Source organism: Haliaeetus albicilla, chromosome 11, assembly GCF_947461875.1.
Source record: "Haliaeetus albicilla chromosome 11, bHalAlb1.1, whole genome shotgun sequence".
In the NCBI taxonomy this organism is placed as follows: Eukaryota; Metazoa; Chordata; class Aves; order Accipitriformes; family Accipitridae; genus Haliaeetus; species Haliaeetus albicilla.
Window position 1 is genome coordinate 25203412 of NC_091493.1, and position 26126 is coordinate 25229537.

The 26126-nt window shown below is 55.3% G+C and overlaps 2 protein-coding genes across 11 annotated transcripts in view; both read left to right on the forward strand.

Moving 5' to 3' along the window:
• Positions 1-620: 620 nt before the first annotated feature.
• On the forward strand, positions 621-13188 carry CPN1 (carboxypeptidase N subunit 1). 3 transcript variants are annotated; one of them, XR_011326878.1, is made up of 10 exons: positions 621-1354; positions 4415-4611; positions 5292-5447; positions 5927-6109; positions 7648-7759; positions 8491-8630; positions 8931-9030; positions 10926-11044; positions 11394-11971; positions 12921-13188. XR_011326878.1 is itself a non-coding variant. In XM_069796703.1 (9 exons), the coding sequence occupies exons 1-9, from the start codon at positions 1132-1134 to the stop codon at positions 13050-13052; spliced, it is 1362 nt and encodes a 453-aa protein (XP_069652804.1). In that variant the 5' UTR covers positions 626-1131; the 3' UTR covers positions 13053-13188. The 3 variants fall into 3 exon arrangements, 1 of the variants encoding a protein (XP_069652804.1); XR_011326879.1 differs by lacking the exon at positions 621-1354 and adding an exon at positions 1457-2240; XM_069796703.1 differs by lacking the exon at positions 11394-11971 and having other exon boundaries at positions 626-1354.
• A 4446-nt stretch (positions 13189-17634) lies between these two features.
• Positions 17635-26126, forward strand: part of DNMBP (dynamin binding protein) — a 36129-nt gene continuing 27637 nt past the window's right edge. Inside the window, exons 1-2 of one of the 8 annotated variants that reach the window (XM_069796704.1) lie at positions 17635-17729; positions 24568-24790. The gene's annotated coding sequence lies outside the window, so the exon portion shown is untranslated. Of the gene's footprint in view, positions 17730-18023; positions 24791-24909; positions 25076-26126 lie in introns of those variants that run through there. The other 7 variants (XM_069796705.1, XM_069796707.1, XM_069796709.1 and 4 more) reach the window with 7 other exon arrangements.

Genomic DNA, 26126 nt, shown 5'->3' on the forward strand with positions numbered 1-26126 from the left:
AGCCCCACAGGATAAGGCTGCAAAGCCTCCTGCGGATGCACCCGTCCATGAGCAGAGCGTAGGGACCCTGAGGTGAGTGCTGCCCACGGGGCCGAGGATGTACCCGGCAGAGGGTTGGAGAGGAACCAGCTTCCCCCACATCCAGAAACGGTCTGCAACTCTTTATTAACAGACAGCGAGGCATCCTCATCTGCCTTTAGGCCCCTGAGCTCCCCTCTGCTGCCAGTTGCCCAGTACCTGTTGGTATCATTATCATGCCCACTCCCGGCGCAGGGCAGGGCGATGCCAGCGCTCTCCTTGCTGGTCCCTGCGCAGCAGACGACTCCTGCATCAAGCCCCACGCCGCCCCGTCGTCCCCCCCCCGCAACGCCCTAGCTCGGCTGTCTGGGTAGGCAGCTGCGGGGAGGGCGATGCGGTCCCTGCCTCCGTTCATCCCGGGAGCGGCGGGACTGCCGGGGCGGAGGGGCCGCCAGACCCGCGGAGCCCGCGGCGATGTCTCCCTCTGCTTGCCCAGGAGATGGGGCAGGAGAGCAGGCGCGGCTCCGAGCTGGCGGCCGGGCCCCGGGGGTGGAGGGGGAGCGGCGGGGGCTGCCCGCGCCGGGCAGGCAGGGGCCGGGCAGGGCTGCGGGAGCCGTGCGGGCGCCGGGGCCGCCCCGGCGCCGTCCCCACCGCGCTCGGGTCTTGCCCCACGGCGGGGCTCGGCGACGGGCATCGCCCCCGCCCGCCGCCCCCCTCTGCTCTCCTCTCCCCCCGCCTCGCCGCTCGCCGTGCGCTTGGCAGCCCCGACGCCCTCCGCAGCCAGTTTTCCAGCCCTGCGCTTCTTCTGCAGGGACAGCCCGTGGCTGCGGGGGCCTGTTTACCGTCCGGTTAATAAGTGAGCCGGGGCGGGGGGGAAACTCCTCCGACGGCGGGGAGCGGGCTCGCCGGCGGGCGGGCGGGCGGGGGGAGCATTCCTGCGCCGCGGGGCCCCAGCGCGCCCCGCTCCCGCCGCCCCCGCCGCCCCCCGCCCGCAGGTGCAAGGGGCTGGCACTCGGAAACTGGAAAGAGCTGGTTGGAGTTTGCACTTTAAGCTCCCGGCGGGGAGGGAGACGGGGGCTCGGAGCTGGTCTCGGCGCCCGGCGCCGCGGGAGGATGGCTCGGTGGCTGCGGTCCCTCGTGGGAGCCCTGCTCCTGCTCGAGGGGGCGGCCGCCCTCAGCTTTCTCCACCATCGCTACGAGGAGATGGTGCAGGCCCTGTTCCGCGTGCAGAGCCAGTGCCCCTACGTCACCCGCATCTACAGCATCGGCCGCAGCGTCGAGGGCCGACACCTCTACGTGCTGGAGTTCAGCGACTACCCGGGCATCCACGAGCCCCGTAAGTACGGGGGGATGGGGACGGCGGTTCGGAGAAGCCGGGCTTCGTCACGACGCTCCCTACCACGCGGCGCCGTTGGGGCACAGGGTGGGGGGTATCTCCCTTTCCAGGCAGGACTCCCGACGATGCCCGGGTGCCAGGCGGTGCCAGCTCCGGCAGAGACCCTGCAGCCGGCCCAGGGACGCGCGCGCAAAACCCACACGCGTGCACTGTGCTCGCGTGAGCTGCGGCGCGGCCCGGGTGCGTACTTTGGACGGAGCTCTGATTTTTCAGCACGAGCTAACACGAGAACCCAGGCGAGTGCATCCCAGCACCCCACCTGCCCTGCCAACCTCTCCCTCCCAAAACAGCGTTGTGCGGGCAGGGAGAGGCAGCAGCTACCCTCCACCCTTTGCTGCCGGATAGCGGCAGGAGGGAAGAGTTCGGCCCTTCCTCCTCCAGACCCCAAAGCCAGGGGGGCAGTGAGCGGGGGACTCCGGCAGAGCGGGCACTGGGCTCCCGCAGCCCCGCAGGCCGTGCGGCCCCTGTGACAGGCTCGTCTCGGGGACCTCTACCTGCTGCCACGTGGCCCTGCGGAGCCTTGGCAGCAACGGCCCTCGGAGCTGCTGCCTGTGCGGCACGGAGACGCCGCGGAGCCAGACCTTGCTGGCAGCCAGGTGCCCCTGGGGGGCTGAGGGGACCAGCTGGCTCTCCGGGCTGGGGGCATGCACACAGGGCTCCCTCTCTTCCCCGACTTGTGCCCCTGGGCCGCAGAGGCGAACAGGGCTCTGCCTCCTTTTTTGCAGGATCTTTTGCTTTTTCAGATCCTGGCTGGTGTGGTTAAACGCGGGGGCTGACAAGTTCAGGCAGCCTAGTCACGTGGAAAACTGCCGGCAGCGCTGCAGGGGTGAGCGGGACCCGCACCTGTGCCCCCCTCAGCGGAGCAGCCCCCCCAAACCCCACAGCACCCCATGCCTGGCAGCAGCTCGCCCAAGGACGTGCTGCACGGGGGGCATGCTGTTCCCCTCCTGCGGCCTGGAGTATCACCTTCAGGGGGGCCGGGAGGCGGGATGGGAGGCTTCCCACCCTGACCGCCTCCGCGCCAGCCCTGTTCGGTACAGGGAAATGTGCACGGCGCTCAGGACACCTCGGGCACCTCCACAGCACATCAGGGGCTGATTCAAAGCAAGGAGTGAGCAAAGGGCACTGGTAACACAACACTGGATTTTAGACTTGCGGAAACACAGGAGAGCAGCTGGAAGGGCCGTAGGGGATGACCGAGATCTCCCCTGCCCCAGACGGGCAGCATGGGTCACCCTCAGGCTGGCACTTTCAGCTTGTAGCATGAGGACTTCGGGAAACTGTGGATTCCCTTAAAGGCCACGGAAAGTAACTCCGAAAAGCAAGCTTGGAGTCAGTGGGCTTACGTGCAGTAATTAGGGCTTGTATGTCCACGTGGATAATGTTTAGGGGTCTGCATATTGAAAAAGGCTGACAAGTCCTGCTGCAGACTCGAACAAAGCAGAGAAGGAGAATCCCTGCTGAGACCTTATTTTTTTAAATAAAGGCTGCACATATCCCCAGGACATTTTTATAGTTTTTTTAACTGGATTACCTAATTAAATCAGTTCTCATCCTAATTAAATCAGTTCTCATGTCCCTGAAATCTAACCAGGTCAAAACATGTTGCCCACCTGTGGTGTCCTGCACTGAGGCACAGCAATCAAGAGATATGGAAAAGCAAAACCTTTTGCCAAAATTAGAATTTTTTTTAGAATCTGTCTTCAGCATGTCTGGATGCGGTGTCTCCTTCCCACGCGGCAAAGGCGCAGGGGATTTTGGAAGCAGCAAATGCCTGATGTGGGGCTGTGGTGCCTTTTGCCCCAGGGATCCTGACAAACACTGTACATGGCAGCAGGGTTGCACACTGCCGGTGTGAGTCTGGTCACTGCTGGTGGCCAGAAAACTCACGGTGCAATGGGAGTCTCAAGCTCTGGCAAGCCGATGTTTGTAAAGACACACTATTTTTTCCTGACCCCTCCATGTGAAAGTCAGGCTCCCTTTTTAACTGAATTATTCTGGTGTCTCTCATCCTACCAGTGCTGACTCCAGCCTGCAATGGGACATTTTATTTTCCCACAAGAAACTGCTTTAAAAGACCCTCTGCGAAAGCATATCCCGTCCCTCGTGTGTGTGCTGCCTCTCCATCAGCAAAGCAGCAAGTCCTGCTCCAGGCACTGTCTGCCTGTGGTCTCAAAGTCTGTATTTTGAGACCTCATTTTAGAAAAGTCAGTGGCAAGAGACGTTTTCGCTCATAACAAAGCTGCCTGAGGGACAGTTTGATCCATACTCAACTCAGTCACTGAGGGTTTCTCCAGACTCTTGTCCCTGTCCCTTGAGGGTGAGGAAGCACCTAAACCTTCTCCTTGGAGGGAGGTAAAGGGGAGGGAGAGAGGAAACCACTGCTGCCTCCCACCAGCACGGGAGTCAGGGGCTAACAGGCAGCAGCCAGAGGCAACCATGCCCTTCCAGTGAAAGAGCATGGCTCGCCCCAAGCCAGGGACTGATTTTATCCTGCAGAGTAATGAAAAGCTCCTTAAAGCATGCAGAGCCAGAAATGTGCCATGCTGGTGAGAGGCACTGACAGCAAACTGTGAAGGGCAGAGGTGGGAGAAATGGCCTGTCCCCTCCACTGCCACCCACTGCAGAGCTGGGAGGCCCCTGCACCCCAGGGCTTGGGGCGGCAGCAATCCTGCTGGTGTTCCCCGGTCCCTCTGTGCTGCCTCTCCCCAGCGTGAGACCAAACCACCTCCAAATACATCCTCTTGTGTGCTCCGAAGGCGAGCAGCAGCCCAGTGGAGAGCCTGAGCTGCTCCCAGGGATGCTGGGGCAAAATGCAGGGGAGCTTATGTGAGAACCATGCCACTCTCCCTCACTGAGGTTTGCATTTTCCAGGGGAAAGAGCCATTTCACACCATTTATTGGGGGTCCTTTGGGCTTGACCGGGCTTCCTGCAGTAGAAATTGGCTTTTCCCCCCATCCCAGCCCTGGCTGATGGTGTGACTCTCTTGCTCTCTCCAGTGGAGCCAGAGTTCAAGTATGTCGGGAACATGCATGGGAACGAGGTGCTGGGCCGTGAGCTGCTGCTGCAGCTCTCCGAGTTCCTGTGTGAGGAGTACCGCCGGGGCAACGAGCGGATCACCCACCTCATCCATGACACGCGCATCCACATCATGCCCTCCATGAACCCCGACGGGTACGAAGTCGCTGCCAAGCAGGTACCAGGCAGTGATCGCCTCCTCCAGCCGGGTAGGGGCAGAAGCCCTTCAAATCCCTGTGGGATCCCCTTCACGATGGCTATGGGGAGGGGGCATCCTTCCTCTCCATGCCCTGCCAAATTTGTCCCCCCAGCCGGTGTCACTGCTTCTCATCTCCCGTGCCAAGGGCTCGTGCTGTGTGTCCTGCCACAGGTGGCCCTGGCAGATGATGGAAGAGGCTTTCTACACCTGTCTTACCCTCCCCAGAAGTTTTTTGTCACAGGAGGGTCACTGCAAATCCCCTGGCCCAGGCTGGGGAAGGGGCAGCTGAATGCCACTGTCATGAGCAGACAGGGACATGAGGGACAGGGCAGGGGGGGAAGCCCTCTAGTTCCCCCCAAAACTTCACCCATTCCTTTGTACTGCTAGACCTCGGGGAGATATTTTATTCATGGCTCTTTCAGCTGAGGCAAATTGTTTGTTTGATTTGTGCCTTGCTCTGTCACCCTGGAAAATGAAGATATTGTTATTGACTTTCCCTGTCAGTACCAATACTCTTTATTCTCCTGCCAGCAATAACACGCGTGTTGCGACTCAAAGGCACCGAAGCGCCGTTACGACGGCCGGTCCCTGCCGCCCTGACACCTAGCCTGCCTGCGCCCACCCTGTACTCACCCCTGTGATGCACCTTTGCCCCGTAGGGCCCAGACAGCAATGGGTACTTGACGGGGAGGAACAACGCCAATGGAGTGGACTTGAACCGTAACTTCCCTGACCTCAACACGTTCATGTACTACAGCGGGGAAATCAACGGGCGAAATCACCACATCCCGCTGCCTGACAACTGGAAAAGCCAGGTACCGGTCTGGGGTGCTGTGAGGGTGACAGCATCTTAGAGTGGCTCAGCATGCAAGCAAATATACTGTCCTTTGCCTTGCACAGTGCTTGTCTCCTTCTCTGTGCCTTCTGCATGCAGAGAAACAATCTAATCCTGTCCCGTATCACAGCTGGCACCTCTGCCAGGAAGAGAGGGTGGCACCATGGCCAGCCTGGGTGGAAAGTTGCAACGCACAGGGCAGAGGAGGTGGCACGTGCTGGCTAACACCTGTGCCTCAGGTTTTGGGGCTGTGCTGGGAGAGCTGTAGCAGGGTATGCACAGGAGGAGCCTGCTCTACGTGTCGGGGTGGCAGTGGAGAACGGAGGAAGCTGCAAGGGCTGAAGCAGGCACATTGCAGGGCAGGGTCTGATGTGACCGATCGCAGCCCGGCGTGGGGCAGCAGCTGGCCCAGAGGTGGCTGAGCTCTTCTCCCTGTCCCTGTCCATGTTCTCCTCACAGGTGGAGCCGGAGACGTTGGCTGTGATCCAGTGGATCAGCAGCTACAACTTTGTGCTCTCGGCCAATCTGCACGGTGGGGCGGTGGTGGCAAATTACCCCTATGACAAGTCCCAGGACCAGCGGTTCAGAAGCCACCGGCGCACGGTCAACACACCTACCCCAGACGACAAGTTGTTTCAGAAGGTGAGCATGGCCCCAGCAGGCGAGGGCATTCCCACAGCCCTGGCAGGGTGCAGCGTGCGAGAGCTGGCTGGGAGTCTCTGGTCACTGCCTGATGCAGGAGCCGAGCCAAGAAACGTGTTGGAAATAACTGTTAGCAGACTACGGCATTTCTGCCAGCCATCGGCTCATGAGCCAGGTCAGGGCAGTCCCACTGTGAGCCAGTCCCACCACACAGACAGGCCAGTCTTAACCCTCAGGAGCCCCTTCCACATCCGTGCCCTACCTGGGTTCCCCATAACCCCAGTACCACCAGTGTCTTCAGTACCACCCTGCTCTTCCAGAGCTGGAGGCTGCCCCCCAGCTTTGCTGCACCATCGTAGCATGTATATGGGTTTTTTTCCTAGAGAGGTGGCAGGGTCTGGCTGGGGGTCTGCTGAGAGCAGGATAAGGGACGTGGGTGCCTAGCAGGGCTTGCAGATGGTGAAGAATAAGAAATACAACAAAAAGAGCACCAGGAGCTTAGGCAGACATCAGGGAACGTATCGGTCCGTACTGCTGATCCTGCTAACACTAGCTAAAGCCAGTGGTTTTTCTCCATTGTTAAAATGTCCCAGAAAACAGTGCCTTCAGTCACTGCTTCCATTAGGAAATACCCAGCACAAGAAAAAGCAAGTCTGCGTTAGAACAGTTAATGAGAAAAATAAGTCTGAGCTGGAGTTCAGCCTTCTCTGGAAGCAGAGGCTGTGCAGGGGCTTGCCAGGACCTGCTGGGATCAGGGCTGTGCTCGGACCCAGATGTAGAGAGGCTGCAGTCTGGGGCGTAGGCTAATGATACCCACATAGCCTCAGAAGTCAGAAATGTAGTGAAGTAACTGTTTTCCTGCTGACAGAACGAGATTACACCAGCATCTGAACCATAATACAAGGGTATAGAGTTTGCATTAGAAAATGCAAACACCGGTTTCTCTTAAACTGTGTCTTACGCAAAGGACAGGCTTTGGATGCAATGGCCCAATTTTAGCCCTGCCTTTTTGTCTAAAAATAAGCAATAACCTTAATAAGGGCAATAAACAAGCGGTTGCTAGAACCAGAAGTTGCCAAAACTCTTTCTTAATCCAAATTCCCCTGATATATATGGTATCTGCATCCAGACTGATACTGGTTAGTTTTCCTCGCATATCTTCTCCCCCTGTTAGTGCCATTTGCTGGCAGGGAGGGTCAGCACCAATGGGGCTGGATGCCCCTGTGTGGGCCCGGTGCCCTCCGCTCCCTCTCGTCTCAGCAGGAGCAGGGCAGAAGCCACCTGTGCCCTCAGCAATCCCCAGCTTACCAGATTTCTGCTCTTCCTCCTCCATCTTCATCTGCCTACATTTCATAGAGGTCCTGGCCACCTCGTGTTGTATTTCATGGCAGTAAAATGCAGGAGCTGACTCCTGTTTGACTTCCCTCTCATGCTCCCCAGCAAAGCCTGTGTGGGAGGGAGGATGTTTTGCCCAGAGCCGGGCAGGGTCCCTAGCTGCACAGTGCTGGAGCTGCGACCACCGGCTGCTCTTTCTCTAGCTGGCCAAGACCTATTCGTACGCCCACGGCTGGATGCATCGTGGCTGGAACTGCGGGGACTACTTTGCTGATGGCATCACGAATGGGGCATCCTGGTACTCACTCAGCAAAGGTAAGGGCTGGGCAGGTGAGCACCACCCACAGCAAGGTGTTGAGTTGAATGGAGGTGAAGGGATAGATGAGAAACCTCGGGACAGGATGGGTTGGGGAAGGGCTGTGGCAGTAGCACTGTGCCCATTACTAGACACCATTCTGGTGTCTGCATCTCAGACTGGGAAATGGCTTGGGAAGACTGGAAGTGGCTTGGGAAAGAGCCACAGAAATAGCCGAGGTCTGCAGAGACCTGCTGTGTGCTGCTGGACAAAGGAAGCATTAATCTGTTAGTGTATTTGAAAATGCCACAGCGTAACTCCATCAAGGCCCAAAACTGTGACCAAAGGGAAGACATTTCTTGTAGCTGCTGGCTTCTGAAAAAATCTCATTAAAAAAGGCACAATGACAAAACTGAAAATCGGCAAGTTAGGCTAGAAGAAAGATTGAAGAGAGACTGGAAAGAGATACATAGCCCCTGCAGTACCCAACCTCCCTGATCTTCTGAAGGCAGAGTGGTGAATGATCCTGCTGAAGGAGAGAGTTGGGCAACCAAAACGGGAGGGGGCTGCATGGAGGGAGAAGGCTCTAGTCATGCTGTCATGGAGGGAGGAGGCTGCACCTGCGGAGCAAAGAGGGAAAGCAGGACGGTTCTGGTGGAAGATAGACAGGGGCCAGGACGTCTGGGACACGGGAGCGGGGAGGGAAGGGAGCCTTGCGTTCCCCTGGCCACAGGCTCTTCTTCTCTTCCAGGCATGCAGGACTTCAATTACCTCTACACCAACTGCTTTGAAATCACCCTGGAGCTGAGCTGCAATAAGTTCCCCCCCGAGGAGGACCTGGAGCGGCAGTGGATGGCCAACCGGGAGGCCCTTGTTGCTTTCATTGAAGAGGTAAGGGGGCAGTCCTGAGACCTACACCCTTCTGCAGGCCCCCATGGGCCCTGATGGTAGGGGACTGGTAGGCACGAGGGGTGGAAGGGAGGTGGTCGTGGAGCTCACTGGGTGCTCTAGTTGGTGGCCTTTGGGGAGGCTGTTGTGTCCTAAACTGGCTCTGCTGGGGAGAATCAGGAGAACCAAGGGTATGGGGAAAGGTGGGGTTGTCCCCAGAGCTCTGCCCTCCTCTGGTGCTTGGCAATACCCTCTTGAGCAAAGGAGGGTCCTTGAGCCAGCAGTCTGTCTCCCTCCCTGCAGGTTCACCAGGGCATCAAAGGGATGGTGTCGGACGAGAACAACAATGGCATTGCAGGAGCAGTGATTTCTGTCCAGGGAATCAGCCATGACATCACCTCTGGTGGGTTGTCAGTTCCCTTGCATGCTGTCCCTTTTGGATACAGCCTCTCGGAGGCTATCTGGGTATGTGGGAGGAGATTAGTAGGCGAGGCTATAATATGTGTGGCCAGCATGGTTTGCATCCCAAAAGTTAGCTGCAAGAAATGTGCCTGTGCACACGGAACCAGGGAGGGCTTAGGAAAACAAGAGGTGAGGACTGGAATGCAAATCTTATTGTAAAGGACTTCAGAAAGTCAGCTCCTATTTTATCTGAGAGAGGAGAAAATACATTTGTATATAACCAAAGAGAAAATTGAGAGAATAATCTACTCAAGCTGAATCTACACTGAGCTGAAATAGTTGATAGCAAAGGACACGATGGCAGAACAAAATGAAAGACTGAAAGTTCAAGCCAGACAAATTTAGACTGAGAATGAAGTGCCACTTCAGTTTATCCAAGTTGTGGTGGTTTCTCCTTTGCTGGCCGATTTTAACCTCCTTTTCATAAACACCCTCCTCCAACTGGACTAGGCATTACAGACTGGCTGCAGAAAATAGCTGATATTCCAGCTCTTCAGAGGTCAGACTATGAAATCATCACAACTCCTTCTGGCCGTAGGTCTGTGACTCAGTAGCACTCTAGTATTTGGCACTTATTATGCCAACCTGCATAGGAAAGGGGATTGTGCAAGAGATCACACAGTCACAGAGGCACTGGCTGCAAGAGCCCTCTGAGGTCTTCTGTCCAACCTCCTGCTTGGAGCAGGTTTGTCTCCAATGTTGGCTCTGATCAGCCATGGCTCCCTCCAGCTGATTCTCACTGACCCTCAAGGATGGAGATTTCACAGCCTCTCTGCTGACCTGTGCCAGGGATCCACCACCTTTGAGGTGAAGCTGTGCTCCCTGATCCACCCTGAAGCTCCCAGGCTGCCAACTATGGCTGCTGCCCGTCCTTGTGTTGCCCGGCACTGCTCAGAGGAGTTTGGCCCCATCACCTTTGTAGCTGCCCTTCAAGTAGCTGCCGGCTGTGAGCAGACCCCCCCTCCGGCTCCTCCAGCTCTCCCTGTGGGGCCTGAGCTCTCCCTATGGGTCAGGAGCTCTGGTTCTCCCACATCTCTTTTGATCTGGGGGCATCAAAACTGGCCACAGTATTCAAGGGCAGCCTCCCCAGGACTGGGAGAAAATTATTCCCTTTGACCTGCCAGCCACCCTCCCTGTTTTCCCTTGGAAGCCCCTGACTTGTGTGTCTCACTAGTACCAATTAGCCCCACCTAATGCTGCCTGCAGGCTGCCTGCAATGATTACTCAAATTTTCAATACCCATCCAGTTTCATAGATGGGAATATACTGAAATTGTCAAAGTAATTCATAATGTGCTGCTGCCTCACTGTTGGCTGTCCCTAACCACACCGGTACACAGTCCGTCAGAGTGCTCCTGGGGCTTCCTTATGCAGGGAGAATCAGGGAGCAGCTGAGCTGATGAGCAATTAAAACTCTGCTGATAACCCAAATGTGGCAGAATTTTATATGACAGGAATTAGAAATTGTGTTATGCATAAGGAGTCAGACTGGAGCTGAGATTGCCTAAGGCCAGTCAGGTCTGCTGTCATCTGACTGGCGAGTGCTCAGATTTGCAGCCTCCCTGCACAGGCACAGCCAACACTGCTGTACCATCCCCTTTCTTTTGGCATTTACTTGCAGACTGACCTCTACTCAGTGGCACTAATGAGACATCACTTGCAGTCTACCAATGTTAATCCAGCCTTGCGGTAGCCAGCAGATTTGAAAGGAAGGCCAAAAAGTGCCTGGGTTTTGAAGGCTACACATCCTCAAGGAATTAAACTCGGCAAAACCTACTGGAATACCTTTTGCTCTTCTCCGCGTGCATCCTGAGTGCTTTCTCTTCTTGTGTTCCAGGTGATACAGGAGATTATTTCCGGCTGCTGCTGCCTGGCACTTACACTGTCACAGCCTCTGCAGAGGGGTACCAGCCCCAGATGGTGACAACAACAGTGGGCCCAGCTGCACCTTCATTGGTGAGTTAGGCTACATAGTCACGAGGATGTCTCAAAATGTCTTCACCCCAGGGAGAAAGAAGTGCAGTGGGGGATGTCTAGTGAGTAGTAGAGAAAGGAGATGGGATGTAGAGCATTGCCAGTGGCTCCAGGCTGTCTGCTTTGGCAGACACAGGGCTCCCTGCAGCTCACAGAGAGGGACAGGGTGAAGGCAATGCCATGTGCCTCTCGATTCCTTACTGAGGGCTCACAGCTGCACTGGGCTGCCGTGCCAGCTCCTGTGTCCCTCTGCCTCTTGGCCATGGGGAGAGCCCCTGGCTGGCTGGGGCTGCTGCTCTTCAGCTCTCCCTCCATCCTTCCCACTCTCCAGGACGTGATGATGTGGAGACAGCATCTGTTCCCTCAGGCTCCGTTATCCCCCTGGCTCCGTGGGTTTCAGTGCTCTGCTACCATCTGCATCCTGCCTGGGACCAAACACGCTATCAGACTCGTAGCAAGAGGCTGAAGTCTGCCTTTCTTTCTGCTGAGAGCACCCAAGACAGATGGGAACTGGGTGCCAACAAAGAACAGCCAAGCACCTTTGGGAGATGAAGTGCTCTTGACACCAGTGTGGTCCCTACAGCGCCTTTCTGAGGGCAGGCCGGACAACTAGAAGTTGGTTATAAAAACAATGGGTGGTGATGCCTGCCCCTGCTGTTGCGTTATGAACGTGGTGGGACTGCAGATGCAGCCTCCTCTAAGGACCGGCAAGAACCCCCTGGCTGCGGCATCCTGGCACATCATTTGTTTCACTGCATGTACACTGGTCAGGCTCTGCCATAAATACACTGCGGTGGTTCTCCCACCCTCCCTCTCTTGATCCCACCCTACCCAGCCTCTGAAGTTCTTCCAGAGCTGCCCTTTTCTCAGGATTAGAAACTTCTAATTTTCGTCCTAAATTTATTTATGGTCAGTTTATCCCTATTTGTTCTTACGCCAATGTTGTGCTTTAAATAGCTCCTCTTCTTCCCTGGTATTTATTCCCTGATGTATTTATAAGGAGCTGTCAAGCCCAGTCCTAGCCTTTGTTTTGCTCAGTTAAGCACCCAGCTCTTTGGCTTTCCTTTTTAAAATAGATTCTCCTTTTACCATGTTACTGTATAAGACTGATTTGTTCCCTGATGGTATGATTTTTGCAGATCTCCTCTCACAGCAGCTCTCCTGTCCCCTGCAGCACCTCCCATACTCACCATTCACCCCATCCCTCCCCCAGGAAGCCCACACAGGCCCATTCCAGTTTCACCTTTCTGTATAGCCTCCCCATTCCCTATTTATCTGATGCTGTGTCCTGCACGCTCCTTGTCCCCTTCTCTCTCTTGTACCTGCTTGCATGGCTGTAGTGGATGGAGGTTTCTTTCCTGGATTTTTTTTGCCTGGATGTACTGAAAGGACTGGTTGCTGAAAGACTGATTGAGCAGGATTCAGCTAACAGGCTGCAATTGAAAAAGGACTGTCTGTCCTAAACCAGCCTGTGTATTAAATATTCAGAGAGATGCAAAGCAATGCTATTTCTCTACTTTCTGGTGAGAAAAGATGAAGAAAGAGCATAGCTCAATCCGTTGCCTTTCACAGCTCATCTTCTAAACCATCCTAGGACATCACATTGCCACAGGAGCAGCTCTCTGCGTAAGAAATGTAGCTGATTGTTGGTACAATATTTTCCACAGGAAAAAAAAATGTTTCCAGCTGATTTAAGAACTGAGTTCCCATTGTATCGTAACACTGGCTGAGGCCCCTTACTGCTTGTCTTGGCCCAAGAGTCAGCTTCGAAGGCTAGCAGCAGAGGCAGGTCCTGCAGACCCCTGAGCCAGCAGAGCGCACACACGGTCTTACACAGTTATTTTTGTTCTTTCTCCAGGTGCATTTCCAGCTCAAACAAGATGTGGTGAGGAAGGCCCCAGAGCGTAAAGCCTCAGGCACACGCATGAACAACAAAGCCCTTCAGAAGAAGGTAGTGCCAAGAGCCACCCGCCGGGGGACCCAAAGATGAGGATGGCTCACTTGGCTGAGAGCTGGGGGAAACCCTTTATACAAGGCCTGGCTGATGACTCCAGCCAGTGAACTTTCCAACAGTCCAGCATGAAACTAGCCCAAATTATTAGGTTATTAAACAAGGAAGTATTTAATCCCTGAGCAAATCGTGAAGTCATTCACAACAAAATGTGCCTGGGCTGCAGTTCCCCGGGCAGTGTGTCTGTAGCTGCTGAGCTCTTCTCCTGCACTCGCTCCATCTCAGAGAGCTCTGCTCCCTTTACTCCTGGACTCAGTTGCTACAGCCCACGTGAAATGCCCAGACACTCGTGCATACCAGGGAGAGTGAATCCAGGCCCTGGTCTTTGATTGCTGCACTCAAAAGCTGGGCACGTGAATCCTGGCACCTGGGTACAAGTGCCATGCTTCTCCCTCAGGTAAGGACACTTGCTGCCTGTAGACCCTGAAGTTAGGGGAAGGTCAGTTTTAAAGCAGTGATGTGACCAGCTCTGAACACAGTTTGTCCCACATGTAGCACAGCTATCGCTGGTTGGCAACACCACAAGTAGGGATGCAGCACTGGTAGATGGTGGTCCAAGATCATCTCGTGGCTGATGTCAAATTTATCTTGATGTGCAGATGGGACTTTCTGGTAGCTGGTTTGGATTATTTGTAGTCAGACAGGCTGAAATGATACACACTGGGAAAAGCCAAGGATTATCCCATCTCCTTATGTCTTCAGACCCAAACCAGATGGCTCACTGAAGCCAACACAAACTCGTAGTCTGAAGCATAGGAGCAACTAGGTGAGGTCTGACAACTGGTCATGAGTAGGAGTGCAGGACAGGTGATTTGATGTTCCTTTGAGACAAATACCCTGAACCTTGGTCCTGTCCATGTGCAACAGGGAAGTGTGGATGCTTGATGCCAGCAGTGTGCTGTGCAGGTACAGCACAAGCCATGTGAGTTGTAATTGGGTTAGGAAAGACATGATCCATAGTTCAGTGAGGTGGGGTACTACAGGCTGGGCCTTAAAATGCTGCTTAGGCTGTGTTTGGAGTGGAAGCAAGAGTGGAAACAAAGCTGGTTATTTCCATGGTAAAAATATCTTAAGCAGGCAAAACCTTTCTAGCATTCTTCAGAGAAAATAAATAACTCAGAGCGATAAACAGTCCCACCACTGCGCCCCAGCAATTTCTTTTTCCTTGGCTGGTTATCTCAATTTCCCCCATACAGCCCTCCATTGCACTGGCTCTCTCTCTGTCTCAAGCCTGTCCAGAAAGTATCTCCCAGACATCCCCTTGCTCCTCCTCTTTTGCAAACATCTCTTCATCTCATGTGAGCAACCTCTACCACCCTATCGCATAAGCAATACTCTGCACTTCATCCCTCACCATCACCTCCTCCTCTGTCTCTGTTACAAGATGCTAGTGGCATTTTCAGCCCTAGCAGCACACACACAATCTTGTAGCTCTGCCTGCTAACAGAAGCTCTTTCTCTGTCATGCCTGTTCTTGGAAAGGCAGAGCAAACTGTCCCTCACAGGGTATTTATACAGGCTATTGCAAGAAAGTGCCAGGAATGGTAGTGCACTTAACCATGGCTGTGAATGATTTCAGCCTGCAGAGGCCAGTGTGGGCTGGAGACACTGGCCGGTTTCACATTCACAACCAAAGCCGAATTCAGATTCTCTAATTTTTTATCTGTCGGTGGTGGAAGTGAAAAAGGATGGTGTGGCTGAGATGTTCAAACTCCTGTGTGGTTTAACACCTCTTCCCCTGGCCAAGACCAGCAGCATCACTCCAGATGCTGGACGCTCCTGTTTGAAGCCACATGTCAGTGCACATTCGCCCAAAAGATTTCCTGGTGGACGTGCAGGCAGGATGAGGGAGGCCACCCTGCATCCCACAGCCTGGCCCCATACAGCATGCAGAAGGGTCTGCTGTCGCCACATGTCCAACCCATGTGTGGGAAGATACTGCTGCCCCCAATCATGGCACTAGCTCAGCTAGCTGAGCTAACCGCTCACCTGTGAGGATGTGTATGAAGCTGAGAGCAAGTAAAGGGCTCCCAGGGAGCAGCCTTCAGTTGGCTAATTCAGCTGGGCAGTCCCTGGACAGGGTGATGCTCAGCCTGCACAGAGCTGCCCATACCATCCCACATTCCAGGAGTGTCATGGATAGCCTTGCTGAGCCTGCTGGCTGCAGGGTGCTCTCATGTTGCCCTCTTGTGGTCCTAGAAAATGTAGGATCATCTCAGTTCCCCTTACTTTCCAGGGCAGAGTCGGAGGAGGGGGACTTCTCTAGAACAGGACAGCCAGCCCAGGAGGCCACGTCACTCACCCTCGCAGGCTGCTGTGGGGCTGGCAGTGCAGCAGCAAAATTGGTCTCAGTTGCAAGCTTTTTCCCCTACAAGAGGGTTCCTATGAGATACAACCTTGTGGAGGACTCTCTCTCTCTGGGCTGGGATTTGTCCAGCTCATTCTCCTCCCAGCTCTGAATATTTTTGTGTTGAACAGTTTGGTAAAGCTCCACTTGGCCATGGCCGAGCTTTCCACGTGAAAACATGGTTACAAAATGTTTCTGAGGCAGCACTCTCCTAAGCACGCCTCTCAAAGGCTTGCCATGAACTTAGCCCCAGTGTTGCAAGAAGCGTGGGCTAAAAACGGTGTTAAACCTTTGGACGTAACATCTGCAGCACAGTGGTTTCACGTTCTTTTGAGGCTCCAGCCAAGGCAAAAGCAGTTGACAGGTTTGTGTCAGAAGACACAGTGAACAGTTGATCCTCCTCATCCTCTCTGGGCCACTCATGATTTCATAGACCTCTTCCTCCACCCTATGTCCTTCTTCCAAGCTGAAGAGTCCCAGCCTACATGGTTGTTCGCTGTACAGTCTGTTCCCATACCTCTGAGCATCCTTACTGCCTGCCTCTGAACCTTCTTCCATTCTCTTTTACCCTGTGATGAGGGGACCAGAACTGTATGCAGACACTGGAGAGACATGCAAACAAAGTGAAGCCAGGCCCAGAATAATGAACCAAAACTCTTACAAGCAAAACTGTGAGGATCTTGGGATAAGCAGAAACCCCAGTGGGGAGGGCAGGTGAGACTCTGTGCATGCGATGCATGGTGCTTTCTGTGGCTGGCATGGACGAGGCAGAAAAAGGGAAGATACAAATAGCTGAACTCAAAGAAGAGCGAGGCAGCTTTGCTGGGGATGTCAGCACAGGAGAGTTTGTCATGGCAGTGACCTGAAAGGCTGTAGGAGGGTTTGGGATGATGAAAAAAGCTCAAAACCTGTCTCAGCAGGTAAGAACAGCAGAAGTTTTGGGTCAGAAGACATCATCTAGAGCCCTGTGGCAATGGCTGGAGTCCATTCCTCAGCTCCAGCAAACCGCATACAAGCATCCATAGCCGCGGGGAAAAGAGCACCCAGCTCCCTGTGCAGCTTCAGGCCCTCTGCCAAAGGCATCATACCGTACCAGCAGCGCGGGTCCCTGCCTCAGGAGAGCAGACGGAGAGTCGGTGCCCAGCCTGTGCACGTACTAACACGCCTCTGACAGCAGTACATGAGACCTGCTCTGCGCACCCCGATCCTTGCTGGCGGCACGCCAAACTGGGATCTGGGTGGTTGCTATGGAGAAGTGTAGCTAAATGCACAAACAAGTGCCAAACAGTGATAAGTGCTCTGGGGGCTGAGTGACTCTGAGCTTTACAGCATGTTGCTGAGGGATGGTATCCCTTGGGGCATAGAGGCTTCTTTTGGCCTGCCAGGAAAACCAGTGCAGGACCTACTGTACTTGGTGTGCCCGACCCCTGTGCGATGCACAAACTGGCCCTGCCTGATAGGGTTTTCTGCTGGGGAGCCATTTGTTTTTCTCCATCTTGGTGCTCTGGCACAATCTTACGGTGTATCTTAAGCCGCCAAGCCAGCTCCTAGCAGCAAAACTTCACCAGATGGACAGTGTAGACCCACTCGTCAGCTGCTGCCAAAGCTGAAGCCTGCAAGGCAGCGAGAGACTCCCAGGAGAAGGGAACAGCAGGGAAGGGGAGCCCCGGCACTGCTCGTGTCTGCGAGGCGGCCAAGCTTTGTAGGGGGAAGAAGTCGAAGAGGGTTTGCGTAGGCAGCTGCCTGCCTTGCTCTCTGCGGGGCTCCTGGGTGCTCTGCTAGCACCCTAGCACGGGTGCATGGTGCGCAGGTGCTGTGCCCAGCCCGGTGGCCACGGGGGTGGCCGCACCCCATGTCCCTGCGCTTGGCACCCCACGCTGGGCAGCGTGCGCCACGTCGGGGTGTCCCCACGGGCCGCCGGGGGGGCTGCCTCGCAGTCTGGGGCCGAGCGGTGCTGCAAAGGGGGATGTCCCCATGTCACCCGGAGGCCCCGGGCTCCCCAGCCTGCGGGCCAGGCCCCGCCCGCGCAGCAGCTCCATCCCGTCCCGTCCCGTCCCGTCCCGCCCCGCCGGCCCTGGCCGCGGCCTCCCAGCGGCACGGCTCGGCACGGCACCGCGCCGCGCCCGCCAGGCCGGGCCGTGCGGAGGCAGCCGGGCTGCGGGGCGGGCCGCGGGGCCGGGCGGGGCCCTGCGAGGCCGGGCGGGCGCTGGGGGCCGGGCCGGCCGGGGCCCGGGCGGGGCCGGGGGCGGAGGCGGGAGCGGGACCCGCAGGGCCGGAGCGGCCGCGGCGCCCGGAGCGGCCCGGGAGAAGGTAGGGACCCGCCGGAGCAGCCGGGGGGAGCCGGGCGCTCCCTGCCTGCCGCCGCCCGCCACCCCCGCCCTGCGCGTCCCCGCGGCCGCCCGGCCTGCGCCTCCGCCGGGCCCCCGGCGCGGCCCGGCCCGGCCCCCCGCCTCTGCCGCGGCCCCCGCCTCAGCCCGCCGCCTCCCGGCCCGCCCGGCGCCTCCTGCCCTCGCACCCCGGACCGGCACCCTCTCCCCGGCGCCGCCCCGCCGAGGCCGAGGCCGAGGCCCTGCCTGCCCCGGGGGCTGCCCCGGCCCGGCCGGCCCGGGGGTGGTGGGTGCCCCTGGCTGGGGTGCTGCTGGCTCGGGCGGGTGCTGCTGGCTCGGGCGGGTACTCTCCCCTCGTGCCAGCAGCCGGGCTGCGGCAGCGTGTGGCCCCTCCAGCCCTGCGTGCCCAGCTGGGTGCTCGCCGTGCACTGCCGGCTCCAGCTCCGTCCCACGGTGCCCGCGCAGCCCTGGGAGCACTTCGGGCACCTCGGCAGCGTGGAGCAGCTGTGGGGTACAGCGGGAGCCGCCCGTCCGCTCCCCACATTGCGTCCGTTGGGATTTTGGTCTCTTAAGCCGTGTCTGCGCAGCCAGCGGTAACCCGGGGTGGTCAGCTGCCCGGCCTGCATGCAGCTGGTGGTAGCTGGCGTTGCCTGGACATCTTGTTGCAGGGGAGCACCTGGCCCTGTAGAAACAGGGCAGGTATATGGGGCCCGGGGTGGTCTGGCACCATGAGCTTGGGGCGGTAGCACTGGTGAAGGGTGGCACGGGTGGTTGCACACAGAGAGCAGAAGCTCCAGGCTGCAGCACTGCGCCTTCCCCCGGTGCTCCTCTGAGAACATCTGCTCTGCTTGTGCTAGCCTGAGAAATGAAACTCACGAGAGTTCCCTGTTTGTTCTCACTCCAGCAAATCCCAGTCCCTCTGTGTCTCTGCCAGCCTGACACTGGCGCCCTGTACTTTAACAGAGATGGACTGGAGGTGCTTCCTCCAGTGGCCTTGCCAGGGGAGGGAGGCTTGGCTCACCCTCAACAGCTTCTGAGAGGTGGCTGCTGCTCATGTGCTGACCCTTTTGCTGATCCTGAGCGGTGACTCAGCTGATCCCGTCCTTGGCACAATTTGGCCTGAGTTCAAACACCTCTGCTGCTGCCATTCCTGGCATTTGAAGTACTCCCCCCGTCTCTGTCCTTTCACATCTCGTTCTCCTTGCCATAGTACCTAGGAAGCCTCTAGCATTAACATCTGTTTTGAGGTTTGTCATGTTTCCATAACTTTCAGTTTCTTCTGAGAAGGCTAGCTCTCCCCTTGCCTCTGCCATTCTCTCCTTTGCTTCCATTGCAGTTCTATCTTTTCCTCTGCAAAAGGCCTGAGAGAGTTTGTCGATAGAGAATTTGCTGTTTTGCAGATGCTTTGCCAAATACAGCCTCTGTACCGTGCTACGAGACGTCACCATCATCCCCCTCATCTTGACTCACTCCTCTGGCTGCAAGTCGTTCTGGGCATTGTGTCTAAATGTGTCCTGCTTGTTGGCGAGGTCCTCCATAGCACTGATAATGCCCACACTTCCAAGTTGGCTGCTTCTGCTGTTCTGTTCTTGAAAGCCTCTGCTCTGCCAAGGCCAAAGGTTTCAGTTCTCTCTCCAGCTGCTCTGCTTAGGATTAGAAGGACATTAAAAACTAGTATGAACATACAACAATTTTAGAGAAATGTTAACTTGGCATGTTAATAGGACGGGAGGAACTGAGCAGTAGGGGAGAGGAGAGGAGTGACACTCGGAGCCTTGCAGAGCACCGGCTCTGCTAGCCATCATGGGAAGCGTGGCTGTGTGACGTCTCAGGGTTCTGTGTGCAGTTGAGGTGTCCCTGCAGTGAGTGACTGTTCAGACAGACTTTGTGACGGTGGTGATGTGAGCTTGGGCGGGACACCCTGAGTTGTGCTTACCTTAGCACTTCACTACCTTAACTGATAATTTCCCCTTGACCTCCAGCAAAAGTATTTTTCTGATGACGTTCTAAGGATTGCTCAACCCCACTTGTGAGCGACACAGCTTTTACTTTGTCTTATTTTTAGAACCTTTCTGTTAGGAAATAAAATCTATTGCTTGCTTCTCAGGAGCACGTCAGGGCTCTGAAAGGAAGAGGTCCACATGATGCCAGGTATCAGCAGAATCCCTGCTGGGGATTTAGATTCTTTGGAGATAATGAGCAGCGTAGAACAGGAGCAAAGGTGAGCAAAGAGCAGAGCTTCCAAGTCAAACTCGAGTAATTTCTAGATTTCTGGACTCCTTGCCCAGCAACCATAGCATCGTACTGGGCTTCTGTCCAAAAGCTATCTTGAAAAATATTGTTCAGGGTGCAAATTCAAGTGCTCCAGGGTTAAGGAATGTCCTTGTAGCCCCAGTTGAACCTGTTTTGGATACGTACTCAAGGTGAAACGACTAATTTTGTAATTGTATACTATTTACTCCTGTAGCTCAGTCACAGGTACCGCACAGTGGAAGTGGTGCTGCTCTTGAGGTTTTGTCTGTTCCTTATTCTAAGTTGTATTGTTTTACCCTGTCTGCAAAAACGGCAAGAGAGACAACCGTGTGCCTTGGGGTGGGAGGAGACAGGTCTCGGTAACAGAGTCTATAAGGTGCATGCAGCCACTCCATACAGAATTTGGGAAACTGTTGTCTCCTGAGCTGATAGTCTGGCCTTTGCATGCTTCAGTCCCCAGTGCCAGAGATTAAATATCCATTACGGTCTCCTTGCTCACATGTTGTGGCAAGGTGTTCTGCTTTGCATTAAAAATTGATGCTGTGCTCTAGTTTCCAGATGACTTTCATTTGCTTGCTGCCTGGCCCAGCACGAGCTTCTTTTCCTTCCTCCTTCCTTACCCCACGCACATGCCACCAGCCTGCCCACAGCCATGTCCTGCAACGGAGCAGGTGAGAACACTGTGACAACCAGGGCCCAGCTGGAGAGAAGTAGTAGTGGTTTGAATGTCTTGTGTGCTACAGGGCAGAGCTCCAGTGGCAAACACCCCAAACTGTCGCCCATGTGTGGTGGGAGGCCAGAGCTTGCTTAAGCAGCCCTTGCCCTTGGTGGTCCTGCTTCTGGAGGGCTTGATGATCCAACCCAAAGGTATTCCTTTCAATGATTTTTGGTATATCAGGTCACAGACAAAGCAAAAGAAGCTGTTTGTTTTTAAAGTGAGGAGATTCCTCTTCCTCCTGGAAACCATATGGGGTTAGGAGGTGGAGTGCAGAAGAGCTCTCATGTTTCCCACTGTGTGAAGCTCAGCAGGGCGGCTCCTTGGGATCTGCCGAGACAAGCGGCACGTCCTGACAAGAGGCTGCAGCAGTCACCGTTTCCCTGGTGGGAGAAGGCTCCACTCCTCTGCACCGTTAGTCGGGTTTTTGCCCAGCTTGCTGCATTGTCCATTCTGTCAGGATTCATAGGGTCAGCTCTGTGGTTTGCTAGAGCCGCGGTCCCTGCATTGGCACTCTCTCCAGCCGGGGCCCAGGCGGCCTGGCTCAACAGGGTATTGTTTATCCCACCCAGGAATGTGCAGGCGAGCAAGGACCTCCGGGAGCTTACAGAGCAACACGTTCTGCTCCGAGCAGGGGGAGTGACTGTGGGTAGCGGTGGCTCTGAAGGGTGGCGTGAGCGGTCAGGGCATGCCAGTGTGCAGGCAGTGTCCTACCCTTGAAGTGCGGATGAGGACTGTGCTGGCTGTGCAGATGCAGTGGGGTAAGGAGGAGGGAAGTCCAGATTTGGAGACCACGGGGCGGAACAGAGGAAAAGGGTAGGAATGCCTCTGCATGTAGTTAGTAAGCTTCTGTTCTTGACACAATGGCATGAGAAGCCAAGTGTCACTCCTGGTTTCTTCCCACTGCATGTTAGGTAACAATCCTGCAGCAGTGAGAGCTGCAGCAGATCTCTTGTCGAAGCCAGACCCAGCAGCTGGAGGGTGCACTGAATGGGGCCAAGGGGCATCTCTGTCTCTGGGGGTGGATTGTGTTTTCAGTGAACAGGCATTGAGCTATATATAATGAGTGGAAGGAGGCATGAAAAGACCTAGGTGAAATGCATGGCATTTTTCAATTTAAAAAAAAGATCACTGGCAGTATTTAATATTTTTAATATTAATTTCTTTAATCATTCTGCAACAAACTTGGCTTTTGTGCATTTCTGGGAATCTGACTCCTTCCTGGTGTACTGCTCAGGCAGGCTCTAAGGTTTTTATAGAGATTGAGACATCTGCTGCACAAGAATCCACTTGTCCCTCTTGTGCAAACCAAGTGTGCCTGTGGAAGCCCACACTGCATGTTTTGGTCTGCTTGGTGAAATGTTAGTTTTTCAGTTATGGTGCTGTCATGCTGACCATAGCCAGTTCTAACAGCGCTGCTTCTTGAGTGAGAAGCTGAAAAGTATTATTTAGAGGGAAGCAAGTGGTGATAGCGCCTGTGAAGTTTGGTTTTCTTGCTGCTAAATTTGTGGCACCTATCCATTACTGCTTTTTATCTCACGATCTGATCAGCGCTTTGGGTATACCACCGGATTAGCTGTCTGCAAACCCTTTGGGTCTCTCCTTTTACTGGGGCTAATACTTTTTGTAATCAGCCTAAAATGGTCTCTTCATGTTGCTGCCTTCTCTCTTAAGTGCTTGAAATCCTTGCTTCAGCACCTTTTAGCAAAAACGGGGAAGACAGAACTCCCATTTCTAAAGTACAGAAACTCATCAGAGACTCTTTTGCTCACCCTTACCATCAAAAAGATGCAAAAAGGGCATTTATATCACCGTCTTCAGTACCTCTGCTTCCATTTAAGTGATGGCACTTTGAGCAAGTGCCTGACAATTATTTGTAGTGCTGGTGAGTCCATTATTTGAGAATTCTTACCCTGCCTAATTTCAACTGCAAAAAGAGAGGAGGGATACAAGAAGTTGTCAGAGTCAGCGTGTAAATAAATGCCTTCTCGTGGCTGCTGTGGCTTGATCCAGTCTGTGCTGATGGTCTCAAAACAATACTGTAACAGAGTTAATAGTCGTCATTTCATTCTGGTTCCTCCTTTCATCAGCCTACGCTGGACCAGACACGCTCCAGAGCTAATGGTGAAATGGGATAGGCAGCCTTCCATGGAGGTAATGTTAATGTGTGCTGAGCGTGCATGCAGGCGGGCTGGGGGGAGTGATTAATGCCCTGGGAATCCACTCTCGGCCTTGCTGCACAATGCTGTTATGTCAGGCCCGGAGCTTGGCACCAGGCAGGCTGCCGTCGGGCGCCAGGAACACGTTACCTAGTTTGTGCAGGATCAGGCAGCAAGACAGAGACAGCGTGTTCTCAGCGGGGCTAGTTCGCTGCTGCGCTGCAGCTTCATACTTGCACGGTGAGGCTCTCTTTGGATGCGGGTCTGCTGCTAGGCGGGGGCAGGAGTCCCGCAGTTCGCAGTCCTGACCTCCACCAGCGTGAAGTCCCAGTGTTTGCTCAGTTGTGGAGGAGCCCTCCCTCCCTTCCCCTGGCAGGCAGGGATCACCCGTCCCTGAGGTGAGAGGGGATGGTGCTTGTCCAGCCGTCAGGAGCCGTGACTCACTGGGGATGGATCACAGGCGGAGCCCGGCTCTCCCTGCAATCTGCTCTTCCTGCTGGAGCCTCTGCGTGAGCTGTTGCTGAATGTTTGTTTTCACCAGATCTGGGGTGGATCTGGGAGAAGCTGGGGTCCACCGTTAAGCCTGAAGAGCTGGACTCAGTAATGCTGTTTCCCATCTGGAGGGTGCTGGGAGGCTTCCTTCTCTAGGTGGGCGTTTGGAGAAAACGTTGGCAGGCAGCACACCATGGAGTAAGGCAAGGCCAAGGTCCTGGAAAACATAATATTTTGTGTTCAAGTCGTGTTACAGAGCAGGCAAACCCCACAAGACTGATTCACTGCATTCAAATGCAGGGGCATACTGTCTAGACTCAGATGGAGTCAGGGAGGGATCCTGCTCGTCTCAGTACTGCTGAGGGAACGTGAGCTTGTTGGGATTCTTTTTTTGGCACTTTTCAGAAGTTACTTCATGCTTTCTTACCTCATGGGCTGGCTCTCAGGGAATGCTTTTCACATGAATACGTTAGTGCCCATGTTTTATTATAACTGCAATTAATATATACATGGTGGAACAATTGCAACCCTGCCTGCCCTTCTTGATCTTCTGTCTCATTGGAAAATCTTGTACATTTTAATGAATGAGTCCCCAGAGCTGCAGGTGAGTTAAGGAAGTGACACTGCTGTTTTCAGGGGCAGGATCTGAGCCTAGGGCAGTGGGAGGGCCGGATCCTCAGCCCCGGTGACTGCAGCAAAGCCAGGGTTTGGGTCAGCAGCACACATGCTGCAATCCTTGCACTCCTCAGCCCACTCTTAGGTTACACCTTTGGCTGAAGAAATGCAAGAAATCACACCGTACTATCATGTGCTCCTGGAGAAACCAACGCGAGGCAGCAGTTACGCCTGCAATATTTTTTTCCCCCTTTGTCCAGTGTGGCTGTGAAGTTTGCATATTCAGAGTATGCCAAGGATTTCTAGGACCCTGAGCTCAGTCGTGCCCTGTGCGGCGAGAGTTGGCAGCCTGTCTGCGGGGTGGAGGGCAGCCCCAAGCGCCTGCAAGGGGCTGCTACTGCTGCGCCTGTTGCTGCTGCTCTCCCGTTCCCGTCAGAGCATGCAGCAGCACGTCCCAGCCACCCCACCTCAAACAGCGCAAGGCTCCTTCCTTGTCTTTAGTATTTCCAAGCTAATTGATGGCTCTTCCATCTTTTTCCCGGCTCCACATGGTCTTGTTTTTAATACTGTTACTCCTTCTGCCTCAGTAGGTTCCTGCTACCCTGAATTGCAGCTCTTTGTGCTCCTGATTCACTCCAGTCCATTCATCTCTTTTTGGTGGCAAAGTGCTGTCGGCTGCTGGATATTGGGCTCTTTGTTTGCGCAGCCAGCACAACGCTGGCGACAAAGGGACAGCCTGTGCCCCAAGGAGCCCACGTGCTACGGGGAAGACAGCGAAGAGCAATAGGAGTGACAGACGGGACAGCAGAGGTGAGGGTGGCCGGGGGCCGGGGCGCAGCGTGCGGGCTGCAGCGGGGGCACGGCTGGGGGTGGGGAGGGACGTGCTGAGGAAGCTGTTCCTGCCGAGTACAAACCCGCTTTGTTCCCAGGAGGTGAGTCGGACTGGATAAACAGAGCAGTCCCGTCAGCAGAAAGCCTTTCCCTGGCTGGGTCCCCCACTGGCACTCTCACTGGAAGTTGGCCGCACCTCGTCAGCGGGGATGTTTTTCTCCTCCCTCTGTTAGCTTCCCCTCTTCCTGACTCTCCGGGGCTCAGGTGGGCTGTGCGCGGCTGTATGGAGAAATGGGGGCCCGGGGGGGCCCATGTGTTCACTGTGGGTGGCGGTGTGTGTGTCACCGTGCTCTTTCTGCTGTTAGCTAGGCAGGACGACTTGACAAGCCATGCTGAGCACGGGACGGGTATCGCAGGCTGGGTGGCACTTGGAGGGTGACTGTCTGCTGTGCACATAGAGGCGCTTTGGGAGGGGAGGAGGTTGGATCCCATTGCAGGGAAGTTGTGTCCAACCAGACGCAGCAGGGACTCTGCTTGTGATGTGCGAGGAAAGCAGCCTGTGTCAGGGGGGCTGGTGGGGCCTGCTGAAGTCCCCGCATCACAGAGGGCAGGGCTCTGAAAGGACCTCCGAGCGGTGTCGGCAGTGCCGTGTCTGCCTGTAATTGCAGTGGGACAGGAATATGAAAGGAAGCACTCGACGGTCTGAGGTGTCGATGTTGAGGAATAATCTTAGGGTTCCTGGTTGCTTTGGACAGATGCACCTTTAAGTTCCTCTCCTGAGGGATCTGGGAAGAAGGGAAGGAGCAGCGGAAGCTACAGGACTGTTGCTGCCTTGGTGCAGTGTATTGCCTTGATGGTGAGGCTGCTTGGAACAAAGCAAAGATGATACAGAAAAGTGTCCTGGCTCAGCAGCCACCTTCAGAGGAAGGGGGAATCCAGGACGTAGCCCTTGATGAGGACATCTTTGCCTGCCTTCAGGTCCCCTCCCGGGGGGAATTTCAGCCTTGGCTCCCAGAGCCTTGGATGGGGTCTGCACCCTCAGCTCAGCTGGGCTTCTGCCAAGAGCCATGGTGAAGCCTCACAGGGGATGGCTGAGCCTGGTACCTAGAAGGGGCATTACCAGCCAGGTCTGAGGATGCCCAGGCTGGGTCAGCCCAGGTGGGGGCAGGAAGAGTTCGCCGCTGGGGAAGAGGATGGTGGGGTGAGCTTGCCTGAGTGGACTTCGTGCCTTTCCTTTTGCTGGGCAGAAGCGTGATGCTGCTCCAGCATGCAGTTCCTGTGGCCGAGCAGTGGCATGGGGAGGGGGACGCCTGTG

What these genes read in the sequence shown, in the direction of transcription:
- CPN1 (XM_069796703.1), top strand. Translation starts at nt 1,132, where the DNA reads ATGGCTCGGTGGCTGCGGTCCCTCGTGGGAGCCCTGCTCCTGCTCGAG. An exon ending in ACGAAGTCGCTGCCAAGCAG is followed by an intron (nt 4,612 to 5,291) that starts GTACCAGGCAGT and finishes TTTGCCCCGTAG; the next exon opens with GGCCCAGACAGCAATGGGTA. An exon ending in TTGTTGCTTTCATTGAAGAG is followed by an intron (nt 8,631 to 8,930) that starts GTAAGGGGGCAG and finishes CCCTCCCTGCAG; the next exon opens with GTTCACCAGGGCATCAAAGG.